The sequence below is a fragment of the Felis catus genome, chromosome X (assembly GCF_018350175.1).
Source record: "Felis catus isolate Fca126 chromosome X, F.catus_Fca126_mat1.0, whole genome shotgun sequence".
Classification (NCBI taxonomy): domain Eukaryota; kingdom Metazoa; phylum Chordata; class Mammalia; order Carnivora; family Felidae; genus Felis; species Felis catus.
In genome coordinates, this window is record NC_058386.1 from 921,221 (window position 1) to 949,220 (window position 28,000).

Sequence of the window (28,000 nt, forward strand, 5' to 3'; positions counted from 1 at the left end):
CCTCCCAAGCCTCCCTCTCCTCTGACCCTGAACATGTTTTAGAGTCACTTCCTGGATTCGCGAGCGGATGTGATATCAGTCATTATCCTGCTAGTATGAATTTGGAAGCACGGGCCCAGACTCCCTGCATTTCGTTCTCATCTGGAAGCGTGGATGGTGTTGTGGGGAATCTAAACTCAGAAGGAGGAGTCTCTGGCCGTGATTCTTTCATTCCCCAACCAGCTAAGAGTTCTGGGCGACAGCCCTCTACCCCACTCCGTTATTCGTTCAAACACTCACTGAGGGGTGTTTTGTAGGTGGGACCAAAAGTCCGCAAGCAGCTCACTTTAAGTAAAGAGAGGTGGCGTCACATGGGGGGTGGGCCTCGTCTAATCAGGTGACGACCTCAAGGGCACACCCTGAGGTTTCCCGGGGAAGAAAACCCTAAGACGAGTCCCAGAGGAATACTTTCATGCTCCACACCTTGCAAAGGCCGTAGGCTGTGGGGACCGGCCAGCCACAGGCTGGGGGTCAGAAGGACCAGAGTGGTGGCAGGGACTATGCCCAGACCTTGGGGTTTTCCTTGGAGCCGTGGTTCTCACAGCCCCATTGTTCTTACAGGTGGGGCCACACCACTTGTGGGGAGGAAGGCTCCCTTGTGCCTGTGCTCCTGAGATAATGGTCTGGGGCCCACCTCGGCCCCCAGGGTCTCCCATGGTCAAGAGCATCAGGCGAAGGCACCCGGGGGGCTGAACGGCTGACGGGGGAGGGATCTGAGCCCATGGGGAGTTCACCCCCAGGAAATGAGACCTGGGGGCACAGTGGCACTCGCGGGAGGCCGTGCAGGTGAGTGGGGGTCCTTTCTCTTGCACAGGCACGGGGTGAGGGGCCAGGACAGCAGGACAAGTGCTGGCGGTGGGTAAGGGAACCGGGGACCCACTGGAAGGCGATCGGACTCTGGAAATGCAGGCAGGGCAGCCCAGGTGGGAGGGGGCGTTTGCATGAGGTTGCAAGGGGCTGACGACACAGCAGCAGAAACCACTGTGGGAGGCCTTGAAACTTCCCATGTGCATCTCCCCCCAACCCCCGCCCCAGCTCTGCAGACCAGAGTCTGAGATCCAGGCAGGGCTGCTGAGATCCAAGAGGGGCAGAGCGGCTGAGACTGAGGCAGGGCAGGACCACTGAGACCCAGGCAGGGGAGGGCCCCTGAGATCCAGGCGGGGCAGGGTTGCTGAGATCCAGGCAGAGCAGGACCGCTGAGACCCAGGAGGAGCCGGACTACTGAGATCCAGGAGGGACAAGACAGCTGAGATCTAGGCAGGGCAGGGCCAATGAGATCCAGGAGGGGCAGGACCGTGGTCCCTCCAGAGGTTCCAGGGAAGGGTCCATCCTGCCTCTTCCAGCTTCTGGGGCTCCAGGCATCCCTGGGCTTGTGGCCACGTCCCTCCCGTGTCTGCCTTGGTTTTAATGTGGCTTCTCTCTGTGTCTGTGTCTCTCCTCTTATCAGGTCCCCTGTCACTGGATTTAAGGCCACCCTGATCCAGGATGGGCTCTGTTTACATCCCTCATCACATCTGCAAAGACCCTGTTTCTAAATCAGGTCCCCGTCCCGGGTACCAGGAGCTGGAACAGGGACATATATTCTGGGGACACAAACTCCAGCCTTCTCGTGAGGACTCCCTCCCCCGTGGGTGGGTCCCCAAAGCCCCAGCCCGTCTCCAGACACACGTGGACCCCCTTGCCATCCATCTTCGTATAAAGCCCACCTGGTTTTGGTGAAACTATAATTTTCACACCGTTTTCAGCGTTTTCATAGACGCCAAAGTGGGGAGATCAGAGGCCAGAGAAGCAGGGCAGGGGTGGGGGGGTGGGGACGAGTCCTGTCCCTTCCGATTCATCCGCTGGGACTTGAGACGAAATATTTTCCAAGCTCGGACCCGCTGGTTTAACCGCCAGCCTGTGTGGACAGGGAAACGTTTGTCTGTGAGGCCGTCACGGGCTGTGCGGGGGAGGGGTGCGCGGTTTCCCAGCTTGGAACGTTCTGGCGGGTCTGCAGCCTTCAGTTGGAAACATTGTAGCCACGTCAACCTCTGACCCTTGTAACTCATCTCCATCTCCGTGGAGTCAGCAGCAGGCATGGAAGGTTCTAGGCTCCCGCACACGGCTGGCTGCTGGCCCGAGCCCCCATGTGCTGCGGGACCTGTAGGACCCCAGGGTCCCCCACGATGCTTCTCTGGGACAGGACCCACCGTCACGCCCAAGACGGCCCGGCCGTCCCCACCCACAGCCTCGGGGACCCGCCCTTCGCACAACGCGTGTTATATAACCCAGAATGAGCCACGCTGTCCCAGGCCCCCTCCCCGCACGGCCCCCAGCACTCCTCAACGCGGAGGCCGCTAACCGAAAGGGACGGTCACCGTCTTGGCGAGCCCCGGGGCGTCCCAGAGCCGTCACCAAAGTGCCAGTAGCGGAGGTGGTTCCAGAGGCACACAGCTGCCTCCTAATTCAGCGTCTCCTGGGCGTTCACGAGCGCACAGGCAGGTGCATCACCCGAGGCCCCTCGCGAGCTCCGGCCAGCGTATGAGCTGGGGAAACCCCGCTGCACGTTCAACCCACAACGATGATCTTTTCGAATTCTGTGATACGTGTCTAGGGGCGGAGGCAGATTCTTTTTATCAAAAAAAAAATTTTTTATGTTTATTTTTGAGAGAGAGAGACAGAGTGTGATGGGGGAGGGGCAGAGAGAGAGGGAGACACGGAATCCGAAGCAGGTTCCAGGCTCCGAGCCGTCAGCACAGAGCCTGATGCAGGGGTTGAAGTCACGAACCGTGAGATGTCGACCTGAGCTGAAGTCGGACGCTTCACCGACTGACCATCCAAGCGCCTCTAGAACGTAAAGGAGACGCAGACAGGATGCCAGGATTCTCTCCCTCACGATGGGATTCCCCCTCTGACGTGGGAATGGATCCTTCGCAAACACCCTTTCAAACAGAAAACACACCGAGTCTCGACCACCAAGTCCCCCGCGTCGGCTCTTGGTGGAGAAAATGCTCGGCACTGTGGACCGTTTCTGTGTTCTAGAACCTTCTAGACCCGCACTGCCCGCCGAGGGCATCCCTGCCCCAAGGCTCCTACGCCAGGTGCCTCCTGCGTCTCCGAATGTTGCACAGCTGCCTCTACTGCTCCGTAGGACCTCCTCGTTCCCACCGTTGGCCTAGAGGGTCAACCCCATGGTCGCAAGGCCTTTCGCATTCCGGTCCCTTGTGTTGTCCACGTGCCGTGCCTCGGACCACCCCAGACACGGCGATATCCGTGGCGGTTGTCGATCCGAGGGCCGGCTGAGGAGCCCTGGCCCCGACGTAGGTCCCGCCTGCCGATTCAGCGGCCGCCCGGCCCCATGGCGGGCTTCCTTCCCCACGACCAGGAATCTTGCCAAAGAGGGCGCCATATTGAATTGACACTTGTGAGACGATCCCTTTTCCAAATCAGACAGAGACCGCCGACCGTCTCAGGACTCGCGTCCTCTGGAAACATCCCACTTAGCTGTGGGGTTGGGAGGGAAAGATCACCGCCCCCAGCCCCGCTCCTGAAGTAGACAGCAGGAACCTAAGCAGTGCAGATGGCTGGGGATGATGTAAACCACTCAATGGTATGCATGTGCCAAGACCTGTACTTACAACCACGTCCGCCTGGGGACAACCCTTCCATGACACCCGGTGATGGCCTTCTTTGCTCGTGTCAAACACCACTTTGTCCTGTGGTGTAGACGAGACAGACCCCACACGCCCCAACGTCTATGAGATCGTGAATCCTGACAATGGGCTCGCCTCCCCCTGAATGAGAGGAGCAGACATGGGGGGGGTGGGGCACAGAAGGTTCCAGAACAGGAAGCCCAGCACGGAGACCCTGGTTCCCCTGCGCTCCCCAGATGGACCCCGTTGGGCAAGTGTCCAGAGACCCGGAGCTGTAGAAACAGGAACCCTGAGGGGCTGATAAACGGCACGGGGTCGGCTTCACGCTGGACACGTCGGGGACGCTTCCTGTCCCGAGATAACAAGGCTGCTGCTTGTTGACGGGCAGGACACGGCTGACGTGCGTCCAGATGAATCATGCGAGGGTCTCCGGGCAGCACAGGCTCCTGACCAGGCCGTGTCTCCTTGTCCGTGCCCAGAGTCTGCCCTCGGGGACCCTGCTCGTCTGGTGTCATCGTCATTGCCTGTCACCCGGGCGGGACAGCGTCCCCCGAAAGTGCTGAGACAGCCCAAGACAGGTGCCGAGAGCTGAGCGGCCAGTAAGTGGACGTCGTCCCATCGGTGGGGGCGGGGGGCTGCTGTCCCAGGGCAGGGGGTGCTCAGGACGGGAGGGAAGGGCGGAGACGGCTGGGCGCATCCCTGCGGGGCTGCGGGGGTTGGCGAGGTGACGCCTGGGAAGGGTGCGACTAGGGAAGCAGACCACTGAGGCCATGTCCGGAGTAGGTGCACCCAGGCCGTGACTCACAGCCGCCGGCCATGGGCGAGCCCTCGGATCGTCCCCGAGGTGCACGCTGACCTCTGCGATCGTCCTGCCTCGGGGCTGGAGGCTCTGGACCAAGGGGCAGACGGGGTGGCTGAGGCCTGAGGCCAACCCTGGTTCCCATCGCAGAAGACGGGCCGATCGGCTGGGAAGGGGCCAGGCGTCATCAGTGGCCGGTGGCCGGAGAGCGGGCTTACCTTGCCGAAGCCTGGGGACGGGTCCTTGGAGCCCACAGGAAAGACAGGAAGCCAGGAACAAATGTAGGCGTCGATAGAGGGAACCCCCCCTCGTGACGGGTTAATACTCTGAGTGAGAACGACCCTGGGGTCCTGGGGTCACGTGCTGAAGCACCTGCTCGCTGAAAAATGCACAGACGTTTCTCTTGTTTTCTTTCTCTCTTATTTTTTATTGTTATATGTTTTTAAATCTTTTAATGTGTATTTTGGAGAGACAGAGAGACAGAGGGCAAGTGGGGGAGGGGCAGAGAGAGAGGGAGACACAGAATCCGAAGCAGCTCCAGGCTCCGAGCTGTCAGTGCAGAGCCTGATGCAGGGGTTGAACTCACGAACCGTGAGATCACGACCTGAGCCGAAGTCGGACACTCGACCCACTGGGCCCCCCAGGTGCCCTTTTTATATCGTTATTTTTTAAGTTTGCACCCAAGTTAGTTCACGTACACACGCGGAGATTTTTCATCGGAAGGCGAGCTGAGGTTTTGTCTCAAAATCACACGGGAGGGAGGACAGGGGCGCAGGGATGTTCAGGGAACCGATTGGGGGTGTCCTTTCGCTTGTCGGGGGCAAGAGACGGTCTCACCTCCCCAGACAGCCCCCAACGGTGAACAAGAGAGACACGGCTGCAAACACCCAGGAACTGCATCAGATTCGGGGCGGGGAGGGCGGGGGAGGTTTCTTGCACGCGAGGCGCGGGCGTGCAAACGGAAAGAAAAGATATCCTGTTTGTTGCACTGAGACGTGTGTAAGAAACGGGGTGTCCGGGAGCGTTGATGGGCACGACCTTGGGGCAAAGCCACGCAAAGGGTTGAGCAACACATCCAGCTTCCGTGACTCAGGGACACGGCCTGCACGTGAACGTGGAGATTTAAGGACCAATCAGGACTTGGCACGCGGCTCGGCCGTATTCCCAGGAGGCCCCCGGGGTGCCGAGTTCAGATTCTGTCCGCTCTGTGGGATGCCCTGGGGTCACAGGGTGCATCCAACCGTCCCCGGGGTCCGTCCGCAGGCTGGCCCGTCCCGACGTGGGGGCCCACGGAGCCACACCTCTGCCTGCTGAACCCACCTCCGGACGCACCAGGAAGCCCGCCAGGCTCCCCTCCAGGGTCCAGACAGGAGCCCCCACCCTCGGACTCACAGTGCAGACCCAGGTGATGCTGGGGAGGCCCGTGAACACGCACATGGCCCCCCATCGGCCCCCTTTGCTTTCTGGTGACTCTGCTGTATGACTCAGATCAGGCAGCTGGGACAAATACCCCGCACGGAGCGGGATCCAGAACAGACATTTATACCTTCCTGGTCCTGGAGGCTGGGCGGCTGAGATCCAGGCAGGGCCGAGGCTGGGAGGCTGAGATCCAGGCAGGGCCGAGTCTGGGGGTCTGAGATCCAGGCAGGGCTGAGGCTGGGGGTCTGAGTTCTAGGCAGGGCAGAAGGCTAGGAGTCTGAGATCCAGGCAGGGCTGCGTCTGGGGGTCTGAGATCCAGGCAGTGCTAAGGCTGGGGGTCTGAGGTCCATACAGGGCTGAGGCTGGGAGTCTGAGCTCCAGGCAGGGCTGAGGCTGGGCATCTGAGATCCAGGCAGGGCTGAGGCTGGGGGGCTGAGATCCAGGCAGGGCCGAGGCTGGCAGGCTGAGCTCTAGGCAGGACTGAGCCTGGGCGTCTGAGGTCAAGGCAGGGCTGAGGCTGGGGGGCTGAGATCCAGGCAGGGCCGAGTCTGGGGGTCTGAGATCCAGGCAGGGCCGAGGCTGGGGGTCTGAGATCCAGGCAGGGCTGAGGCTGGGAGTCTGACATCCAGGCAGGGCCAAAGCTGGGAGTCTGAGATCCAGGCAGGGCTGAGGCTGGGAGGCTGAGGTCCAGGCAGGGCTGAGGCTGGGGGTCTGAGATCCTGGCAGGGATGGAGGCTGAGAGTTTGAGATCCAGGCAGGGCTGAGGCCGGGAGTCTGAGATCCAGGCAGGGCCAAGGCTTGGGGTCTGAGATCCAGGCAGGGTTGAGGCTGGGTGTCTGAGATCCAGACAGGGCTGAGGCTGGGGGTCTGAGATCCAGGAGGGGCTGGGGCTGGGAGTCTGAGATCCACGCAGGGCTGAGGCTGGGCAGCTCAGATCTAGGCAGGGCTGAAGCTGGGAGATTGATCCAGGCAAGGCTAAGGCCTAGAAGCTGAGATCCAGGCAGGGCTGAGGCTGGGAGTCTGAGGTACAGGCAAGGCCGAGGCTGGGCATCTGAGATCCAGGCAGTGCTAAGGCTGGGGGTCTGAGGTCCATACAGGGCTGAGGCTGGGAGTCTGACATCCAGGCAGGGCTGTGGCTGGGAGTCTGAGCTCCAGGCAGGGCTGAGGCTGGGCACTGAGATCCAGGCAGGGCTGAGGCTGGGGGGCTGAGATCCAGGCAGGGCTGCATCTGGGTGCCTGAGATCCAGGCAGGTCTGGAGGCTGGGAGTCTGAGGTCCAGGCAGGGCTAAGGCTGGGGGTGTGGGATCCAGGCAGAGCTGAGGCTGGGAGACTGAGATCCAGGCAGGGCTGAGGCTGGGAGTCTGAGATCCAGGCAGGGCTGAGGCTGGGGGTCTGAGATCCAGGCAGGGCTGAGACTGGGGTCTGAGATCCAGGCAGGGCCGAGGCTGGGGGTCTGAGATCCAGGCAGGGCCCAGGCTGGGGGTCTGAGATGCAGGCAGGGCTGAGGCTGGGAGTCTGAGATCCAGGCAGAAGTGAGCTTGGGTGTCTGAGATCCATGCAGGGCCGAGGCTGAGGGTTCTGAGATCTGGGCGGGGCTGAGGCTGGGGGTCTGAGATCCAGGCAGAGGTGAGGTTGGGGGTCTGAGATCCAAGCAGGGTCGAGGCTGGATGTCTGAGGTCGAGGCAGGGCCGAGGCTGGGGGTCTGAGATCCACGCGGGGCTGAGGCTCCGTATCTGAGGTCCATGCAGGGCTGAGGCTGGGTGTCTGAGTTCGAGGCAGGGCCGAGGCTGGGGGTGTGAAATCCAGGCAGGGCTGAGGTTGGGGGTCTGAGATCCAGGCAGGGCTGAGGCTGAGGGTCTGAGATCCATGCAGGGCCGAGGCTGAGGGTCTGAGATCCAGGCAGAAGTGAGCTTGGGTGTCTGAGATCCATGCAGGGCCAAGGTTGAGGGTCTGAGATCCACGCGGGGCTGAGGCTGGCTCCTCCTGAGGCCTCTCTCCTCACCACGTAGACACCATGTCCCTGAGTCCTCACGTGGCCGTCCCCTGTCTATGCCTGTGTGCTGACCTCTTCTTCTCTAAGGACCCCAGTCCTGAGGGACCAGGGCCACCCTCGTGACCTCATGTTCCCTTCGTCTCCTTTTAAGGCCCAACCGCCCAATACAGCCCCACTGAGGTCCTGGGGCTGAGGGTTTGAACTCGTGAATTTTAGGGGACGCTATCCAGCCCCCGGATCCCCCTCTCTTGGCGAAGGGACACGTCCACCCCCAGTGTTGTCAGACCCCCTTAGGCCGGGACCTCAGCTCCTGAGGCCGAAAATGACCTCTTCCCCCTCAAAGCCTTTTCTCGTCCTTGGGCCTCAAACGGCGCTTTGGGACTTTATCGCCGGGCCTGGCTTCCTGTCTCTGTCGGCTCTGGGTTTCTCGAAGGGCCGCCCCTGGGGTTCTGTGTTGATGGGGAGCCCGACTCCGCACAGGCCCTGCCCCGAGGGCTCACTTCGCCTCGTGGCTCGGACGTCTGACTGTGCTCCTTCCGTGCTGGCAAACGTTTCCACGATGACACCACGCCGTCTGGGTCCTGGGCCCCCAGAACCCCAAAAGGACCCCAGAGGCCCCGAGGGGCATCGGTGTCATGGGAGGGCCACCCCCCAAAGGGAAGGTGGGATGACGTGAACCGAGAGGCAGGCGAGGTCCAGGATGAGGCACAGACAGGCCCCCCTCCCCCCTCGGGCTGACCTAGGACAGGTGCGCCTTGAAGGGCACCAGAACGCGTCACCCCAAAGTTTCCCTCTTGGGCACAGGGGTGATTTGGAGGCACAGGCCACTGACAACCAGCAGAAGCAGGAAGTCGGGTGCCTAACCCACTGAGCCACCCAGGCTCCCCATAAATGGATGTTCTAATGGTGGAGATGTTTCCGTACGGGGAGAACTACACCCAGAGACGTCTCATCATGTGAGAGACTCTTATTAACAAGACAGACCTTAATGGCCATGAATTTCCTGCGTTTCCTGTTTTGCGTTTCCCCAGAGCTATACGTCCCCATCGGAAAGTCCGGAACCCCTTTACCCAGGCTGAATCTGACACGGCTTCTAAGCCCTGGCCGCCCGTCTGTCTCCCTGAGCCGCATGTTTCTTTCTGAGACCCCGTGTGTATATATGTAGTTAAAACGGGTGTGTCTGCTAAACTTTCATCTGTTTAATTTGCGGGCGTCAGGTACAGAACCTAAGAGGTTACCGGGAAAAGATTTTTTTTCGTCTCAGCAGCAGGAATGTGGACGTGACCAGCAAGGGCCAGGGATGCGGCCAGGAGCTCATTAGCGGTGACACCCTTGTGGGGGGAGGCAGCTGGGGATCTGACCTCTGACCTGGTGTCCCCTGTGAAGGTGCAGCTTTGGGGCTGGGATATGGTGGCCGTGCTGGATCTTGTGACCTTCCTGGTCGTCCTGAAGTCGGCATGCTGTGCACAACCACGGCCGGGTAGGTAGAGGCGGGCGCCCCAGGACGGGGTGGGATTGTCACTCCCCCCCTCCGCCCCCGTGAGGCCAAAGGGGACAGAAGTCCCTCCCCCAAGACCTAAAGCGTCACCCGGCCCCGAGACCGCCCTGATAGGGGAAGGAGTCCTTTTGCAAATCGAACTACAGGTGTTTATTCGCGGGCAGAATCAGGGACCCAAGGGTGAAGATTCGATCCCGCAACACGTCCACCGGAAGGTGCCAGAGAGCATGAAGACATGTTCCCGCAGGTGGCCCAGGAGAACGGGGTGCCCAGAGGCGTCTGGGGGGCTCAGCCGATCAAGCGTGTGACTCTGGAGTTCGGCTCGGGTCACCCACAATCCCATTTCACAGATGCTGCAGATCTTGGGATTGGGTTGGAGTTGATGTTTGCACAGAGCCTGACGCGGGGCTCGAACTCACGAACTGCGAGATCAGGACCCGAGTAGAAGTCGGACGCCCAACCGACTGAGCCCCCCGGGAGCCCCTTCTCCGTAGTTTTCACATGATTTTATGCATTTTTCAAATTATTGTCACCGTGGCTTTTTATAAATTATTTTCTGTATTTTTCTGAAATTTTCAAATTATCGTCACGATCGCTAACTCGTCTGTATGTTTCCAATGATCTTCTGTAGTTTTCAAACTATTTTCTATGTTTTTCTTTTCTTTTTATTTTTTTTAAAGGATTTTATTTTTCAGTAATCTCTACCCCCTGCACGGGGCTCGAACTCACAACCTGGAGATCAATAGTTGCACCCTCCACCCACGGAGCCAGGCGGGTGCCTCTGTATTTTTCTGTATTTTTCAAATTATGACTGTAGCCAACTCGTGTCTTTCAAATTATTTTCCGTAGTCTTCAAATTATTGCTCTACCCAATTTGTCTGTTTTTCTGATTATTTTCTGTATTTCCCAAATTATTATTAGTATAGCTTAGTTCACGGGCGAGAAGTGACGTCCCTGTGGTTTGTTCGTTTTCTTAGTTTTTTTTTTTTTCAGCTCGTTCCTTTAAGAAAAAGTTTATGCGTTTATTTCTGAGAGAGAGACAGAGCGCAAGTGGGGGGGGGGTGGAGAGAGAGGGAGAGAGACAGAATCCCGAGCAGGCTCCGTGCTGTCAGCGCAGAGCCTGATGCAGGGGTCGAGATCACGAACTGCGGAAATCGAGAGCCAGACACTCAACCCACTGAGCCCCCCATGCGCTCTGACCTTGTGGGTTTGATTTGCAACCTCCCCCACCCCACGACTAAAGATTCTGAGCATCTTTTTGTTTTTTTGCTTTTTTAATCACAGCGCAAGACAAAATATCCCCTATTATAAACATGCAGCTGGATTCAAGGAAAAAAATGTTAACCTGGACTTACACCAGAAACGTGAGTCACCAGGAATGCACAATAGATACGCCCACTGCCTATTCCGCCACGGTGAACCCACAGGTGAGTGTCCGGGGCTCACGCCTTGTGGCTTTGCGCCTTGTGAATCCGGAATTTTCCTGTGAGACGACTCTCGCGCCCCTGGCCTGCCTCGATTCCCACCCCTGTTGCTTTTGCCCGGGAAGAAAAAAACATGTCCTGTATCCTCTTAGGCTCTGGCGTAGGGATGTGCAAATTAAAATGACACACGCCAGATTTTTCGGGAGAAAAGACGTACAGATTTGTTCCTATGGTAACTTTTTACATCCACGAAGGTTCAGAGGAAAGAAGGGAAACCCCAAGGAGCAGGGAGGTTTGGTACCAGTTTTTTAAGAGGGTGAGGAATTCTGAGTGAGAGGTGGGTTGTCAGAGGAATGGGCACTTTGGCTTCTGGGGCCAATAAGTTGTGGGGACGTGAGTGGGCAATTAGCAACAAGCCTAATGGCAGATGTAGGTTATTTTAGTAAGCTCTGTGTATACAGTGTCTTCTCGGTGCTGGCTCTCCGCATCAGGCGGGAAGGGTCACTGCCCTTGTTTTGGCCCAGGAGAAGGTGGGGGCGGGTCATGCCACCTTTGACACCTTTGGGGACATTTGCACTCTGCCTCCATATAGTGGGGATAAAACTTACACACTAAATCCCGCGTATGAGGGAGAATATAACAGCGGTCTTTTCTGCACCTGCCTTTACTTTGATTTCTCCCCTTTCGTGAGGGGGAGGGGAAAAGATAGGGATTTGTCCCTCACGTGCATCCCACCCCCTTCACGTTAGAACAGTCCCGTCTGGATTCCGTCCCTGTCTTTGGTCTCTGTTCATTCACTCATCCTATACTTCACACGCTTCCTCAGTTTCATTCTAAGGAGGTTGGGCAAGGAAAATTAGCCATTACACTCTTAGGTTCTGTCTCTGAGGGCTGTGAATTAACCTGATGAAGGATTACGATGAAGAGGCGAGAGGAAATGTATTTCTGTGCACATGGAGTTTACAAAAAGAGTAGCCCAATGAATAGGTAAAATTAGGGCCTTGTATACCTAACTGGTAGGGAAAAGGGAAGAGAAGGGCGCCTGGGGGGCTCAGTCGCTCGAGCATCAGACTTCAGCTCAGGTCATGATCTCATGGTGCGTGGGTTCGAGCAGCCCCGCATCGGGCTCTGTGCTGACAGCTCGGAGCCTGGAGTTGCTTCGGATTCTGTGTGTGTGTGTCTCTCTCTACCCCTCCCCTGCTCATGCTCTGTCTCTCTCCGTCTCTCAAAAATAAATAAAACGTTGGAAAAAAATTTTAGTCAGATAAGAGAACCCCCTCCAAAATGTTTCTTTCTGCATATCTTGAATCCCAATGTCTTCACCTTAAAATGATTACGGGGTTCCCCGGGGGAGGGTCCCCACAGCGGTGGGGGTGCCCCGGACAGGGCTGTACCTGTCTGCCTGCCGAACGGTGCAGGTATGACTCCTGCCCAGGGCGTTTTCAGCGACCCCGATCCCCTCCCTCCGTGGAGCACAGTTTCCTTGGGAGGCCCCTCGGGATTGCCGACAGCTCGGAGCCTGGAGCCTGCTTCAGATTCTGTGTCTCCCTCTCTCTCTGCCCCTCCCCCGCTCGCCTGCCCGCTCTCTCTCTCTCTCTCTCTCTCAAAAATAAACATTTTTTTAAAAGTTATGAACTTGAAAAAAAAGTAATAAAATAAATGTCAAGGTTATTAAATAAATATAAAAATTTATGATTATGAAAAATATAGATAAATAAAAAAACTGTGTTGGTCATTTCTGTGCATTTCATAGCATTCTGCTGATGGCTTGAAAAAAATTTTTTTTAATTTTAACTGTTTGCTGTGGTGCAGGAAACCACTGATGTTATGGGCTCTGTGTCCACAGGTTCTTACCCTCTTTTATAAATTCACTGTGTTCGGGAAAGCATCCGGTTCTCCGAATTTTGTCCTGTTTAGAAAGAATGCTAATGTGGCTCTTTCCTCTAGAACCATGTGGACTTTGTGTTTCCATTTCAATTTTCATTGTGAATTCAAGAAAACAGTTCAAAAATTCAGTGTTTCTGTACTTACAGTAGTGGCCGTTGATGTAAAAAGGAAAAGAAAAGGGCAGAAAAGAAAAGGAAAGGAAAGAAAAAAGAAAAAAGAAAAGAAGAAAAGAAAAGAAATGAAAAGAAATGAGAAGAAAGAAAAGAGAAAAGAAGAAAAGAAATGAAAAGAAATGAAAAGAAAAAAGAAAAGAAGAGAGAAGAGAAAAGAAAGGAAAAAAGACAAGAAACAAGAAAAGAGACAAAGGTCTTTTGTCAGGTCAAAGAGATTCCCTTAAATTCTTGCTGATGTAAGCGTTTTTCACCCACAGAATTTGCACCTTCTTGAACACTTGTTTTGGGACCTCAGCTGAGATGATCAGGTTTTCCCCTCCCCATCCCCCTGGTCGGCCTCACTAATACACACCGTGCACAAGCTTAGTACAATTTTTAAATTTTTTTTAAGTTTATTTGTTTATTTTGAGAGAGAGTACAAGCAGGGGAGGGTCAGAGAGAAGGAGAAAACTGACTTCGCCACCCAGGCGCCTCCGAGCTTAGTACAATTTTTTTTTTAATTTTTTTTTCAACGTTTATTTATTTTGGGGACAGAGAGAGACAGAGCATGAACGGGAGAGGGGCAGAGAGAGAGGGAGACACAGAATCGGAAACAGACTCCAGGCTCTGAGCCATCAGCCCACAGCCCGACGCGGGGCTCGAACTCACGGACTCATGGACCGCGAGATCGTGACCTGGCTGAAGTCGGACGCTTAACCGACTGCGCCACCCAGGCGCCCCTACAATTTTTAAAAAAAAAAACGTTGAATTTCGGGGCGCCTGGGCGGCGCAGTCGGTTAAGCGTCCGACTTCAGCTGAGGTCATGATGTCACAGTTTGCGAGTTTGAGCCCCACGTCGGGCTCTGTGCTGACAGCTCAGAGCCTGGAGCCTGCTTCGGATTCTGTGTCTCCGTCTCTCTCTGCCCCTCCCCTGCTCACGCTGTCTCTCTCTGTCTCTCAGAAATAAATAAATGTAAAAAAACAAAACAAAACAAAACAAAACCACCACGTTGAACTCAGTATATGAGCCTGGCGTTTGGAGTTTTATTCTTTTTTATAGTATTAAGATTTTATTTTTAAGTAAATCTCTACACCCAACGCGGGGCTTGAACTCACAACCCTGAGATCAAGAGTCGCACCCTCTTCCGACTGGGCCCGCCAGACATCCCACGTTTTTTAAATTTTTTCAATGAAGTCGGTTCCTTTCGGAATATCCTGTGGGTGGTCTTGGATCCGAGCTGTGCCAGCAACGGAAAGTCGAGTCTGGCTGTGTTTTCTTAAAAGCCCCCGTTTGTGCGAGTGTGTATTTTGTGGTTCATTCCCTTCCGTGCGGTCTGCACAAATCTGAGGGTTTTCTCCTGCAGGAAAAAGAAACAAAAAAAAGCACCTCGTTCTTTTGCAGAAAGAGGTTGCAATGCTTTCAAGTAGCTGGCAGCTTCCTGCTTCCCGCTGGTTTGAAAGGGAATGTTCAGAAGGAGAGCCTCGCTGAGCCGCCTCCTGGGGCCACCTTTATCTCAAACCGCCTCATGTGCCAGTTCTGTCCTCTCCCAAGGCTTTAGTAGGAAACAGCTCATTCTGTTTTTTGTTTTTTGTTTTTTTTTAATAGTCAGGTTTTGTTTTTAGTTGGGAGCTGGGGGCTTTTCTGCAGACTCGGAAAACGCGGCCGCAGAATTGCACAATTTCTCCCTGGGATTTGGGGTTTTCCGTGAGGCCCAGCAGGCAGCGATCGGAGGGCATTCCTGAACTTGGGTGTGTTTTATTCCTTCCTTGGCAGCCCCCCTCCTGCAAGCCGGACGGGAGGGCGGATTGGGGTTCTTTGCAGCCTGGGGATCTCCAGCGCTCCCCGGGGGAGAGGAGAACTTCCTGCACCCGATTCGGCACACGCGGGAGCTAACGGTGGTCCGCGTTTCCTAGGTTTTGAACTTGAGGAGGAAATGTGCGTGCGTGTAATGATTTCCCTCCTGGCCACGCTCCACCGGATCACAGCCACGTGGGCAGAGTCCACCCGCTGGGCCGCCCTGCACCCCTGGAATCCGGGGTTTGACAAACAGGATGCGGCCAGTGCTGACTTTTCTCGCCGCACGTGGTCTGGTTTTCCTCTCGAGCTTTTTTTAATCTCGTGTCCTCAGTGCGCTCCGTGTTGGGCACAAGAGGCCGCCTTGGGCTGGCTGCTGTCGGCCTCCCCGCGGGCCCGCGCCGCCCTGGCCCCTTTTTCCAGTTCCGCGTTTCATCCCGGTCCGCGTAGGAGCCGTCGGGAGAGACGCCACGCTCCCGGGGGAAAGACGATGATGAGAGGGGCGCCTGGGTGGCGCAGTGGGTTAAGCGTCCGACTTCAGCCAGGTCACGATCTCGCGGTCCGGGAGTTCGAACCCCGCGTCGGGCTCTGGGCTGATGGCTCGGAGCCCGGAGCCTGTTTCCGATTCTGTGTCTCCCTCTCTCTCTGCCCCTCCCCCGTTCATGCTCTGTCTCTCTCTGTCCTAAAATAAAATAAAATGTTGAAAAAAAAATTTAAAAAAAAAAAGACGATGATGAGAAATGAACAGTGCCATTCGCCCATGAAGCAGAACACAGCGGGGTACCTGCAACAGTGTGCATGAACTTGGCAAAAATGTTGCCGGGTGACGGCAGCCGCCGGACACAAAAGGCTACATTGTGCCTCATCCCAGTTGCACCCAATGTCCCCAGCAGACAAATCGTGTACCAGGAAAGTGGCCCAGGGGCTGGGGGACGGGGACGGGGTCGGCAACTCGTCTTTGTCAGGTTTCTGGAACAGAACGTTTTGCCAGGAAAGGGCGTCTGTAGACTTAGCATTTCGCAGACTCCTGATTTTGGGCCTGTTTGCTTTTCCTTAAATGAGGGGAGTCCCCCCCCCGCCGCCGACACCAGGCCTGGGAAGTGCCAGGGACGGAGTGTAGGGATCAGTGACCGTCACCCGGATGCTTGCAGAATCCCCTTCCAGAATGTATGCTGGAGGCCAGATTTCGGAGCGCAGGCCCTGGCTGGATCCTCAGGCGTATTCGCGCACCTTGTCCCCCTCCCCGCCCCCCGCCACGGCCCCCGTGCCACAGCCGTCTGGGCTCTAGCCAGGGTGTCGGCCACCCTCTCTTACCTTTGCAGAGCCTCAAAGTCAGGCTGAGAAGTGGGAACACTTTCTATTGGTGCCGATGTGCAGAAACACTTTTCCTCTACACTCTTAAGTGATGTCCACGGGGAGGTGCAAATTAGACTGACAACAGACAGATGAAGCGAGGCAGGTTTCACATGGTGTTAAAATTCTCGCTGTCATGAGGTGGGGGGGCTTCATAGAAAGAAGAAAACGGACCCAATGCAGCAGTTAGACTTGGGAGTTTGTATACTATTTTCTTCACACACAGCAGTAAATCGTGCAGATGTGACAAGAGACAGGAAAAGAGGTTTGAGGCGGCCGAGGGCAGCACACTGGGGGAAGATACGTGTTTGAAGGAAAGTATGCACAGAAGTAGGGACGTCGTTGGCGTTAATCGGGTCCTGGCCGTTATCGGCCAGATGTGAGCTCTTCGGATTATGGCAGAGAGGGCGGTGTCCCCATGCGCCTGATTTCGCGGGATCTCTGAGCTGGTTCTTATACGCGAGGGCGGGGTTTCCCGGAGGTCGTGGGTCAGGGTGTGCTCTGTCCCTGTTGACAGTAATTCTTTGGGGAAAGAAATGCAGGCTGGGTGTCGTTCCCGTGACATCTGTGCTGTAGATTCGATGTCATCCGGGCGCTGGTGGGGCGTCTGGAGTGGTCTCGGCGTTCAGGTGCCCTGGGCCCTTCCCGCCGGGAGCCCCGGGGCAGGGGCACCTGCAGACAAGGCAATGCGGCCTTTGCAGGTGACGGAGGACCACACCTACGTCTGCACCTTCCCCAACTCCGTGCTGCACAGGGGGGCCAACCTGACCGTGAACGTCACTTGCGACGGGGTCGTGTTCCTCCAAGTCCTGACTTTCGCCAACCCAGGTGAGGTCCCCGTCAGCTGTGGACGCGTGGTTCCCGGCCCGCCCGCGGGGCACCGATGGATTTCGGGCCGTGTCTCCCCAGGCAGGGAAGGTTCCGGAGCCGTGAACTTCTCCTGCCTCATTTACAACGTGCGCTTCATGAACTGCAGCTGGGCGCCCGGCCCGGCCGCCCCGGCCGACGTCAAGTATCGACTGTTCTGGGCGTCCAGGTGACCGGGAGCCCTCGCTGTGCCCGGGACCCGCGCGGGGGTCCTCACGTCAAGTGCTCAGCCTTTGGTTCAGGGCCCCAGGGTGGAGGGGGGCGCCTCCCCGAACGGTCCCAACGTCACCCAGGAAAGCGCCCATCGGCCAGGCCCCTGACGGGGGGAGAACCGGGCAACTTTGCCGCGTCCTGGCCCCAGCATGCAGCCCCACTTCCCGTCCTAGGGACGAGGACATGCCCCATTTGGACACTGAATGCTTCACGGAAGGGGTTGTAACCCCCTCGCTCTGCAAAGGGCGGGCCCCTGCCCGTGCCTGCCGTGTGCCGGCCGGTCGCCTGGGATGCACATCGCGTTCTGGTTTTACGCTCATTTGGGGGACGGGACTGTCCCCTGTCATCAGTGGGTTCTCTGGGTTGCAGGGGGGGGGGTGTGGCTGGCAATGGCTGCCCACGAGAACTCACAGGCAGGCCTGCCCTCACCCCCTTTGCACGTGACAGGCATGAGGCCGACGCGGAATGCGTCCATTACATCCTCGGCCCCACGGGGACCCGCGTGGGCTGCCATTTCGACCAACTGGGCAAACCCCAGAGGACGGATAATTACTTCTTCTTGGTGAACGGAACCAGCAGGGAAACGGCGATCCCGTTTTTGGATTTCACTCCATTTAAGGCCGTTCAAATCGGTAAGTCGCGGCCTCCCTCGCCCTGCGTTTGGCTCGCCGTCCAAGGTGACGGGTGTCTGGCTGCCCCCGGGGGTGGGGGGGATGCTTCTCTAATACGTGTATTTCTTCCAAGAGGCGCATCACAGCCTTCTTGTGCGTGGGAATACAAAACAAGAAAAAAAACTTCTCCTCTACACTCTTAGATTCTGTCAGCGAGGATTGCAAATTAAACTGACAAGCACTCTATTAGCGGGAGAAAAGCATACAAATTTAATTTTAATTCTTACATGCCTGGAGGGGGGCCTTCATAGAAAAGAAATGGCCGAGGGCGCCTGGGTGGCTCAGTGAGTTAAGTGTCCGACTCTTGGTTTTGGCTCAGATCATGATCTCACGGTTCGTGGGTTTGAACCCAGGGTCAGGCTCTGTGCTGACAGTGCAGAGCCTGCTTGGGATTCTGTCTCCATCTGTCTCTGCACCCCCACCCCCCACACTTGCTGTCTGCCTCTGTCTCAAAATAAATAAACTTAAAACAAAAGACAACAAATGGGCTAAACACGAAACACTTTGTCGTGTTTCGCTGCCGTAGAGAAGTACAATCCACCCAGGAACATCACCATCACCTACAACCAGTCGCACCACATCATCCGGTGGGAACATCCCGAGATCCGATTCGACCTTTCGAGTCACATGCTGTATTACGAGCTGCACATCCAAACGCCGGTAAGAACCCACGCGTCCGTGAACGGCCCACACAGCGCGTGCTGTCCCGTTTGCCCCTGGGGCGTGAACCGCGCGGATTCATTTATGGTCTTAAAAAGGAACCTCTATGGAGGCACCTGGGTGGCTCAGCGGGTTAAGCCTCGGCTCCTGCGTTCGGCTCAGGTCAGGATCTCGTAGTTTGTGAGTCCGAGCCCTGCATCAGGCTCTGCGCTGACAGCACGGAGCCTGCTGGGGGCTCTCTCTCCATCTGTCTCTGCCCCTCCCCTGCTGTCTCTCTCTCTGCCTCTCTCTCAAAACAGACATACTTAAGAAATTTTTTTATAAAAATTTTTTTTCAAGTAATCTCCATGCACAACATAGGATTTGGTCCTGAGCACCCCAGACCCCAGGACCTTTGCACAGACTGCTGCCTGTGCCCACAGGCTCTGCCTCTGTCCCCAAGTGTGAGGTCCTTCTCCGTCTCCACACTGAATGAATGAATGAATGTTGGGAATATCCGTGCACGGCCCCCACACCCCACAAGAGCGCCTCTCCTGCCCATGGGTCCCGCCACAAGGCGTGCTCTGCTGTCCGCAATCTGTCCCCGGTGTCCACGTGTCCATGTTCCCGAGGCCGGTGCTAGCCGCTGGCCCCGTCCCACAGCCCACAGCGCCCTTTACGGCATGGTCTGGCGCTCTCCTCAAAGGCGTGGAGGGGTCCCCAGGCCCAGCCGGGTGTGGACCCCTCACCTGTCGGCACCTTTCCAAACGGAAGTTAGGCGGTGTCCCTTCTGTCCTGAAAATCCTCGCAAGATGCCAGGTTTGGGTCTTGGATTCAGGTTCGTACCCTGGACGTGGCCGCCAAGAGTCTGCAGCTTCCGCCCTGCTTGCTGGCATCCTGGTCCCCAGGGCTCCTGTGCGTGACCTCACACGGGTGACCTCACAGGTAACCCCAGGCAGGTGATAACACAGGTGACTGTAGACAGGGCACCTCACCCAGAGTGGGCCGCGGGCCTCTGACATGGTTAGTCCACGCCGGACATCTGAACGTTCGGACAAGATGCGACCGTCGGAGCAGCCTTCTCGTCCCTCACACCATCCCCAGGACAAATTCACCAGCCAGCGGTAGAGTCACAGCGACAGAACTCGGTGTTGAAGTCTCTACCCTTTTAATTGCTGTCCCTGGGGCCTGCGAATTAAACAAAAGGCAGGGGCGTCTGGGTGGCTCAGTTGGTTGAGCGTCCCACCTCGCTTCCCTGGAGAAGGAATTTCTGATACGTTCGCTGTCCTTCCCGGAACTGAGGTGTCCCCACAGTGGGGTCATATGGACCCTCATTCCCGGTCTTTTCTCTTTAGCAGGTAAGGAAGCTCTGACAAGGCTGCCTCATCCCGGTCCAGGAGGTCCAGGCAGGTTCCCACACTTGCACATGGTGCAGAAAACGCAGACACTGACCATTTTTCCTTTCTTACAGGCGAGCTCCGCAGAAACAAACCGTGTAAGTATCTCGTCCCTTCTCTGTGACTTAGGTGCACGGGCTGGAAAGGGGGGGGGGGAGACCCGGCTCCACGTTCACTGACCACCTGGGCCGTGGGGTCCCAACCAGCCCCTTAGCGGCCCTCAGGGTTTCACTCTTGCGTTGGGACGCTGTATTTCTCCGCTGCCCCTGACTCAGCTCAGGTCGCCCGCGGACAGGGAAACGTCCTTCCAGACGATCTCCTTTGGGCCGATGCAGTTCACACGTTGTAGTGAGTGTAACAGCGGCCGGAAAAGCTTGTGTCCCCCGAGAACCCTGCACTGGGGTCATATTTGGAAACAGGGTCTTTGCAGATGTGAGTAACTGATGGATCTCAGGATGAGACCATCCTGTGTCGGGGGGCCCGAAATGCAATGACACTGTCCTTACGACACAAAGAAGAGACACAGACACAGAGGAGAAGCCACATGAAGGAGGAGGCAGAGACGGGAGGGATGCGGCCATGAGCCCAGGGGCACCTGGAGCCCGAGAAGCTGGAAGAGGCAGGAAGGAGCCTCCCCTGGAGCCTCTGGAGGGGGCACAGTCCTGCCTGGATTTAAGGGGCCCTGCCCCTCCTGGATCTCAGTGGCCCTCTCCTGCCTGGATCTCAGCGGCCCTGCCTCTCCTGGATCTCAGTGGCCCTGCCTCTCCTGGATCTCAGCGGCCCTGCCCTGGCTGGATCTCAGTGGTCCTGCCCCTGTGGATCTCAGTGGTCCTGCCCCTGTGGATCTCAGTGGCCCTGCCCTGCCTGGATCTCAGCGGCCCTTCCCTGCCTGGATCTCAGTGGCCCTGCCCTGCCTGGATCTCAGTGGCCCTTCCCTGCCTGGATCTCAGCAGCCCTGCCTCTCCCTGGATCTCGGTGGCCCTGCCCTGCCTGGATCTCCATGGTCCTACCCTGCCTGGATCTCAGCAACCCTGCCTCTCCCTGGACCTCAGGCTCCTGTTCTCCACAGCTGGGAGAGGATAGTTCCTTTGACTTTAACCTCATAATTGGGGTTATGTCTTACATCACCCCAGACAGGCTTCTGTCAAATAAAGTCCCACAGCCCAGCTGGGGGCAGATTCCCTTGATATTCCTACAACGCTCCCTACGTTCGTAGAAACTCACGTGGACGTATTCGCCTAACGCTTATCAAATTTCACAAAAATACGCTTGAGAAGAAAGTATCCCATTTGTGGCGAACCCGTCCTTTATACGCCCCATTTATTTCCTCAAAGTTTGGGGAAAATGAGCCACGTTTCCTCGTTGTAGTTCCGTGTGGTTGTCCACGGCCTTGAAGGTGGTGGTTGACGGCTTGTGGTGCACACGGTGTTTTGCTGGAAGGTGATGTCTGACCACCGTGTGGTAGGAAACCAAATACTCACATTCTGTTACTGATTTTACGTGCTTATTCAAAAAGGCATTTTCTGGGTGGAGAGCACTGGGGTCGGAATTCAGAAGTGGATTCCGTCCAGCACGTCAGGATCTCAGCGGCCCTGCCCTGCCCTGCCCTGCCTGGATCTCAGTGGCCCTGCCCTGCCTGGATCTCAGTGGCCCTGCCCTGCCTGGATCTCAGTGGTCCTGCCCTGCCTGGATCTCAGGGGCCCAGACCTGCCTGGATCTCAGAGGCCCGGCCCTGCCTGAATCTCAGCAACCCTGCCCTGCCTGGATCTCAGTGGTCCTGCCCCACCTGGGTCTCAGTGGCCCTGCCCTGCCTGGATCTCAGGGGTCCTGCCCCGCCTGGATCTCAGCGGCCTTGCCCTGCCTGGATCTCAGGGGTCCTGCCCCGCCTGGATCTCAGCGGCCTTGCCCTGCCTGGATCTCAGGGGTCCTGCCCTGCTGGAATCTCAGTGGTCCTTCCCTGCCTGGATCTCAGTGGCCCTGCCCCTCCTGGATCTCAGTGGCCCTGCCCCTCCTGGATCTCGGTGGCCCTGCCCTTGGATCTCAGTGGCCCAGCCCCTCCTGGATCTCAGTGGCCCTGCCCTGCCTGGGTCTCAGTGGCCCTGCCCTGCCTGGGTCTCAGTGGCCCTGCCCTGCCTGGATCTCAGCAGCCCTGCCCTGCCTGGATCTCAGGGGTCCTGCCCCTCCTGGATCTCAGTGGTCCTGCCCCTCCTGGATCTCAGAGGCCCTGCCCCACCTGGGTCTCAGTGGCCCTGCCCTGCCTGGATCTCAGTGGTCCTCCACTGCATGGATCTCAGCAGCCCTCCCCTGCCTGGGTCTCAGCAGCCCTGCCCCTCCTGGATCTCAGTGGTCCTGCCCCGCCTCTTTCTCAGTGGCCCTGCCCTGCCTGGAAATCAGCGGCTCTGCCCCTGCTGGATGTTAGACTCCTGGTCTCCAGAGCTGGGGAAGGATGCCGTCTATGGTCTTAAGCCACGGGGTGTGTGGTCATTGGTCAGTGTTGCCGTCAGATGCTGGAACAGACATGAGCGCCCCCCCCCATCCTCTCAAGGGCAGCAGCGACCCCCATCCCGCAGATGCTCTCCCATCCATCACCTGGGTTCCCGTGGGCCTCACCTGCTCCCGGGTGACACCCACCCCGCTGGCCAGATGCTGCCCCACAGACCACACTTGCAGTGCCTGGGACCAGGCTGAGGGTCAAGGCGCCCCTGGGGGCCAGCCTCGGGCGCCAGGTGTCCAGTCTGGGACCCTTCCCCTATCAGACGCCAGCTGAGATCCAGGGCACCACAGGCATTGGCCAGGCGGTGTGTGTGGCTCCCGCGGCCTGGGGGGCTCTCCTTGGGGGCGGGGGATCCCTGCTGCCCCCCTCAGCGTCCGTCTGCAGGAGCAGGCCCGGCAGCTCCTGGGTCCTCGTCTGCGCCGCCCCCCCGTTCCTGCCCCAGGGCCCTGCGGGTGGGGGGCCGGTAGCAGGGCGCCTTCAGAGCTCAGAAAGAACAGCGGGGTGTTTCAGCCGCGTGCACGGGACATCAAGTGCGTTCCCCGCGCAGAGGACCGTCCAGATGGTGCCCTGGGGCTCAGGGTTGTGCACTCTCGGTCCCCGTGGCGCCAGGGAAAGGCAGGTTGGGACAGCGGACGCCTCCCGGCCAGCGGCTCCGATTCAGAGCCCGGCTGTGCCGCCAGAAAGCGAACGGGCCGACAGGGCTCCACGGGGTCGGTGAGGAATAACGGCAGGCCGCGTCCCCAGGGCGCGAGGTCTCTGTCTGAGGTGTGGGTGCAGCTCAGAGAGCTGTGGGCGCCAGACGTGAAGCGGGGTCAACCTCCCCGGCGGGGGAGGCGGGGCCTTACCTCCCCGGCTTTGGCGGAGCGAGACTGACCAGACGGACGAGCGGAGTTGCGCCGGGACGCACGGGTGTCCCTGCGCGGGGTGTGCGGCCTGGTCCCTGCACGGACCCCGGAGCTCAGAGCCCAGGGGACCCCCCCCCGCCCCCGGCCTGCTCCCCGACGCCCCTTCGGCAACGCCCCTCACGCACAGTCCCCTCCCGTCTCCAAGGTTTTCCAAAGGGGACAGGACCCCAACGTGTACCTGATGCCCAGTTCCACCACCAGAGCCAAGAGCGCCTTCCGGGTGAGGGTGCGTTACATGTACAACCGACTGTGGAGCGAATGGAGCCCCACGCAGTGGTTCGGTGAGTGGCCGAGGCCCCCCCGCGCCGCGCAGGGACCCTTCCTTGGGGCCCCGGCTTGGCGTCCTCTGCCGTCTCGTCTCGGCACCGCTGCCGCTGTGGGACCCAGGCCCCCCTGAGCGCATCTCGAGCCGTCACTGCCCTGGCACCTGTGACCCTCTTCCCATCAGCTCCCGCTCACGGGTCTCCGGGGCACCACGTGGGCCTCTCTGGGGGTCCGGACACCCCGCAGCACCCTCTCCCGGGTCCCTGGGGGCCCCCTAGGGGCCCGTCCCCCTAGGCTCAGCCACCTGAGCGAACCAACCTGCCCAGAGGGACATGGGGAACCCCACGAGGCCAGGGTCTGCGTAAATGGCCCCCTCCAGGGGTCCCACAGGACTGTTCCGGGGGCGTGAGCCCAAAGTATGCACCAGCTGGATGCCCATGCGCTCTGCAGGCTGGCAGCCCCCCCCCCCGGAAGCGCCTGGTGTGTGCAAAGCTGACCATTTGCTTCTCTTCCCCCCCAGGCCTCCCGGAGCAGGATTTCAGTGGCGCCCTGGTGGGGCCCGTGGTGGGGACGGCGGCTTTGTCCGCGCTCGTCCTCAAGTTCCTCTGCAAACGGTAAGCGCCCCCCACCCCCACTCCGGACTTTGCAGAAGGCCACGCGGCGCTGGCCCGGGAGCCTGGGGAATGGCCAGGGACCGCGAATCCAGAGACCGCGAATCCAGAGACCGCAAATCCAGACACTGGAGTGGAGTCGAAGTTGCTTAAGGCTGGGGAGGGGCGGGGGTCTCCTGCTGTCTCCGCCGCTGTCAGCGGCCCTACAGCCACACTGGGATGTCGGAAAGACCCTCCCCTCCCACGTACCTCTGGACTGCGCGCTTCCAGGGGGTCCCAGCCAGAGTCCTCCGGGTCCAGACGCTGCACTTCGAGGTCGCCAAGGGGACAAAGCACCATTTGGGACGCCCCGTCCCCGTGTCCAAGGCTGGGGACTTGCTCACAGGGTCCGCGGTTAGGGAACCCCTCCTGGGGCCTCAATTAGGACGGTCCTCTCGCGGCAGGGAGGGGCAGTGAGCCTCCGGGGGGGGGGGTGCAGCAGGCGGGTAACGACGCATGCGCAGCTCTGGACAAGCCCAGGAGCAGGGGAGTCTCCAGGAGACCCCGCGGCTATGGGCGGGTTGATGGGGGCGGGTCGTTCTGCCTCCCCGGCGTGCTCCCCAGGACCCTCTGATACTCAAGGACCAAAATCAAAGCCCTGGGGCGTCTTGGGGACCTGGAGAGTCCGGGTGTCCTTATACACTTTGTGGTGCTTTAAAAGACCTGGGGTGGGGTGGGGGGCCACTTGGAGAGGATCTGAGGAGTCCTGCACGCGTCTTTGCTGGTCCGGCAGGTGCGCACCAGGCCTGGCGGGTGTCCGTGGGCGCTGCGTTTCTCCAGGAAGAGACGCGCAGAGGCCGTGGGACCCTTCACGGTGTGCGTCTCCCCGCCAGGTTCTCCGTGAGGCGCAAGATGTTCCCTCCCATCCCGCAGGTGAAGAAGGAAATCGCCAAGGCCCTCATGCCCACAGCGGGGGTGAGTGACCCCTCCATCTGCACCCAGGAGGTGGGCGCGTCCCCTCCCGGCTACCAGCGCCTTGTTAGGTCCCGGGAGTGGGGGCGGGGGTGTCTCTGGCGGTGGGGGCAGTCCGGGGGTGCGCTGTCGGTGGGCGGGGGGTCAGCGGAGGGGCACGACCCTCCAGCGCCCGAGGCCGTGCACGTGGGCGCTCACCACGAAAGCCGAAATGCTGGGCATTGGAGTCGCACGGCCGTCCGCCACCCCAGTCCCCGGGGGCGGGCGTGTGGCCCGTTTCCCTGCCACAAATCCGGGGCTGGTCCTTCGGTGCTGGTGGTTCCCCTCCTCGGGGGGAGCTTGTGGGCACCGGCAACCGCCCCCCCCCCCATTACCACACCTCCCGTCACAGGAGCAAAGACCCTACTTCCAGATCCAGCCGCCTTCGCGTCCTCATGCGTCAGCCCAAGCGCTCCCCCTGAGGAGGCGGTCGGACACCCCGAAAACGCCCCGTCGGGGCGCCCCACCCTGAGGCTCCCATGACCCAGGCTGCCCTCGCGGGGTGCTTAGGGTCCACGGAGAGACTTGGGGCGAGGCTACGGGGCTTGCAGTGCGCTCAGGTTTTCAGCTCCGGTTTCCAGTGTGCTCCCTCCAGAGGCTCCAGGGCAGGGTCACTCCCTGTCCCTTAACTTGGTGGGGGGGGGGGGCTCCCTGAGGCCCCCAGCGGCCCCCAGCGTCCAGGCTGGACGGAGCCTGATCTCACAGGGGGGTGTGTCACCTGGTAGCAGCCGGGGGCACGGCAGCCTGCGGGGTCCCCGAGGGGCGCCCGGGGCAGGCAGGGGGGACTTGGGAGGCCTCCAGTGGTGTCGCCGGGCAAAAGGGAGGGCTTCCTGGGTGTCCGCTGGGGTGAGCGTCACAGTGACGCATTATTTCCATTTATGATAGGTTTGTGGAAACCTAAGTCGCACGCCCCCCCCCCCGCCCCCAGCCCCTGTCACCTATTCCAAAGGCCCAAGGCAGGGGCGTTGTGCCTCCCACCAGCTGCGTCTGGTTCCAGAGCATTCTCATGACCCCCAAAGGAGAGCTTGTCCGCATTAAGCATCACCTCCATCGGATCCCAGGTCCCCCCGACCCTGTGGGCGCTCACGTGCACCTCGTGTGTCCGGATTTCCCTGTTTCGGGAGTTTTGTACCCTTGGGGTCTCGCGCCGAGGTCCTGTGTGTCCCGCTTCTGTCCCTGAGCATCGTGTCCTTTTCGCAGCGGAGCAATAGACCCCCCCCCCCCCGCCCTGTTTGCACCTGCCGGCCTCGGGGCGTGGGAGGGTTCGGGGGTCTCGACCCTTGCCTTCTCTCTCTCTCTCTCTCTCAGGTCGCCTGGGACGAGGGCCACCCCCCGCCAGGCCCCCAGGACCCCGAGGACGTGGTGACGCTGGAGGCAACGTGCTGACGGGCATGGGGAGGAGGGGAGATGGCACGTTCCGCCCGCGACCACTTCTGGTACCGTGTGGTGTTAGTGAAATAGATAAATAAAATAATGAGACAACATAAAATAAGGGAAGGAAAATGACAAGAGAAAACGTAATAGGACGAAATAAAATCACACAGGGCAAAGAATGAAATGAGAAGACAAGACAAAATGTAAGCATACAAGAATATAGCAGGTGGGGAAACGCCGAGCGTCCAATGGCCAAGGAGCCTCCCGGCTTCTCGGGTTTTGCAAAGTGCCGGCCTGAACGCGGGTCCTCGTGCTGGTGAACCGGGGTTGCGCACGCGAGCCCGCGTCCTTCCAGACGCGCTCGGCCCGCCGTCCACACGGGGTGCGTGGCGAAGGTGCGGGGGCGTCATGGGGGGCCGTGGATGCGCGCCAGCAGCGGGGCCCGGGGTCGCCCACGCCAGGCCCCCGGGTCTCCGGGCGACGGACGTGCGCCCACACGCGTCAGCCCAGGGCTCCGGGCTCGGGGCGAGGTGAGCAGGGTCCCGGCCGCACCCACGCGGACCGAGGCCACAGACGCGTCAGCTCCGTGTTTCACAAGAGCCGCGGGCCTGATAAGCAAGGGTTTTCTTGAAAAACGTCCCTGGTTTGATCGGGCCCGGGTAAGATGCACGGAAGCCAAGCGTGGGGCTCTTTCGAAAGGTTTCCAAACGCCCCAGAGACAGAGAACCTGGGCTCTGCGCACAGGAAGTGCGCGCCCTTTATCTCCGCGGGCAGCTGGCACCGCGGCCCCCAGACCCCGTCCGGCACCGCCCAGGAGCCGCCCGGTCAAGGGGTCGTGGCCGATAAGCACCCACGGCCGCGAGGTTGCAGGACTGGACCCTGCAAGGACCGCGGAGAGGACCTCGGAGCCCAAGACAGAGCTCCCTGCTGGGAACGCGTGTTCTCGCTCTGCGGAGTCTGGAGGCAGACTCTCTTACGTGGGGAGACTCCCATGTATGGACACGGCTTGGGCCGAAGAACCAGAGCCTGGGAATCCAGCCCCAGCTTGGGCCCCTGGCCAGCAGCTGGCCGAAGGGACGGTCACCTGCGTGCCTCCGTGGGTTGGGGCCCCACGGGATGGCCAGGCCCTGCTTGCTGAGACTGGGGCTATCATCGCCGGTCACAGTGGGGGAGAGGTGACTGATAACCGTCGGAGGGACGATAAGGAAGAGTGTTGTTATTTTAGGGGCATCCTGGGGTGGCCGGGACAAACGACCACACTGGGGGCCTCAAACCACAGGTTCATCCTCCCCCCAGCTGTGCACACCAGACATCTGAGATCCATGGGGGACAGGGTCACAGAGGTCGAGGCAGGGCAGGGCCGCGGAGATGCAGGAGGGGAAGGACCCCTGAGATCCAGGCAGAGCAGGGCCACTGAGATCCAAGAGGCGCAGGGCCACTGAGATCCAGGCAGGGCAGGGCTGCTGAGATCCAGGCAGGGCAGGGCCACTGAGATCTAGGCGGGGCAGGACCCCTGAGATCCAGGCAGGGCAGGGCCACTGATCCAGGAGGGGCAGGACCCCTGAGATCCAGGCAGGGCAGGGC

General features: G+C 59.1%; 1 protein-coding gene across 3 annotated transcripts; it reads left to right on the forward strand.

The window, feature by feature from the left end:
• Positions 1–3,932: 3,932 nt before the first annotated feature.
• LOC102901718 (granulocyte-macrophage colony-stimulating factor receptor subunit alpha-like) lies at positions 3,933–26,544 on the forward strand. Of its 3 annotated transcripts, XM_019823502.3 has the most exons (13): positions 3,933–4,270; positions 5,734–5,875; positions 9,269–9,362; positions 10,665–10,807; positions 16,693–16,819; positions 16,901–17,027; positions 17,519–17,703; positions 18,269–18,402; positions 19,853–19,876; positions 23,323–23,458; positions 23,962–24,055; positions 24,925–25,036; positions 26,351–26,544. In XM_019823502.3, exons 3-13 carry the CDS (start codon positions 9,290–9,292, stop codon positions 26,426–26,428), a joined length of 1,233 nt encoding a protein of 410 aa, XP_019679061.3. In that variant the 5' UTR covers positions 3,933–4,270; positions 5,734–5,875; positions 9,269–9,289; the 3' UTR covers positions 26,429–26,544. The 3 variants fall into 3 exon arrangements, with proteins under 3 accessions (XP_019679061.3, XP_044906942.1, XP_044906943.1); XM_045051007.1 differs by lacking the exon at positions 5,734–5,875 and having other exon boundaries at positions 3,934–4,270; XM_045051008.1 differs by lacking the exon at positions 5,734–5,875 and having other exon boundaries at positions 3,937–4,270; positions 24,925–25,006.
• The last annotated feature ends 1,456 nt before the right edge of the window (positions 26,545–28,000 follow it).

Excerpts from the sequence above, each read along its gene's own strand:
- LOC102901718 (XM_019823502.3), top strand. The coding sequence starts at position 9,290 with ATGGTGGCCGTGCTGGATCTTGTGACCTTCCTGGTCGTCCTGAAGTCG. Across the intron at positions 9,363-10,664 it reads CTGTGCACAACCACGGCCGG|CGCAAGACAAAATATCCCCT; the intron begins GTAGGTAGAGGC and ends TTTTAATCACAG. Across the intron at positions 19,877-23,322 it reads GCTCCGCAGAAACAAACCGT|GTTTTCCAAAGGGGACAGGA; the intron begins GTAAGTATCTCG and ends CCCGTCTCCAAG.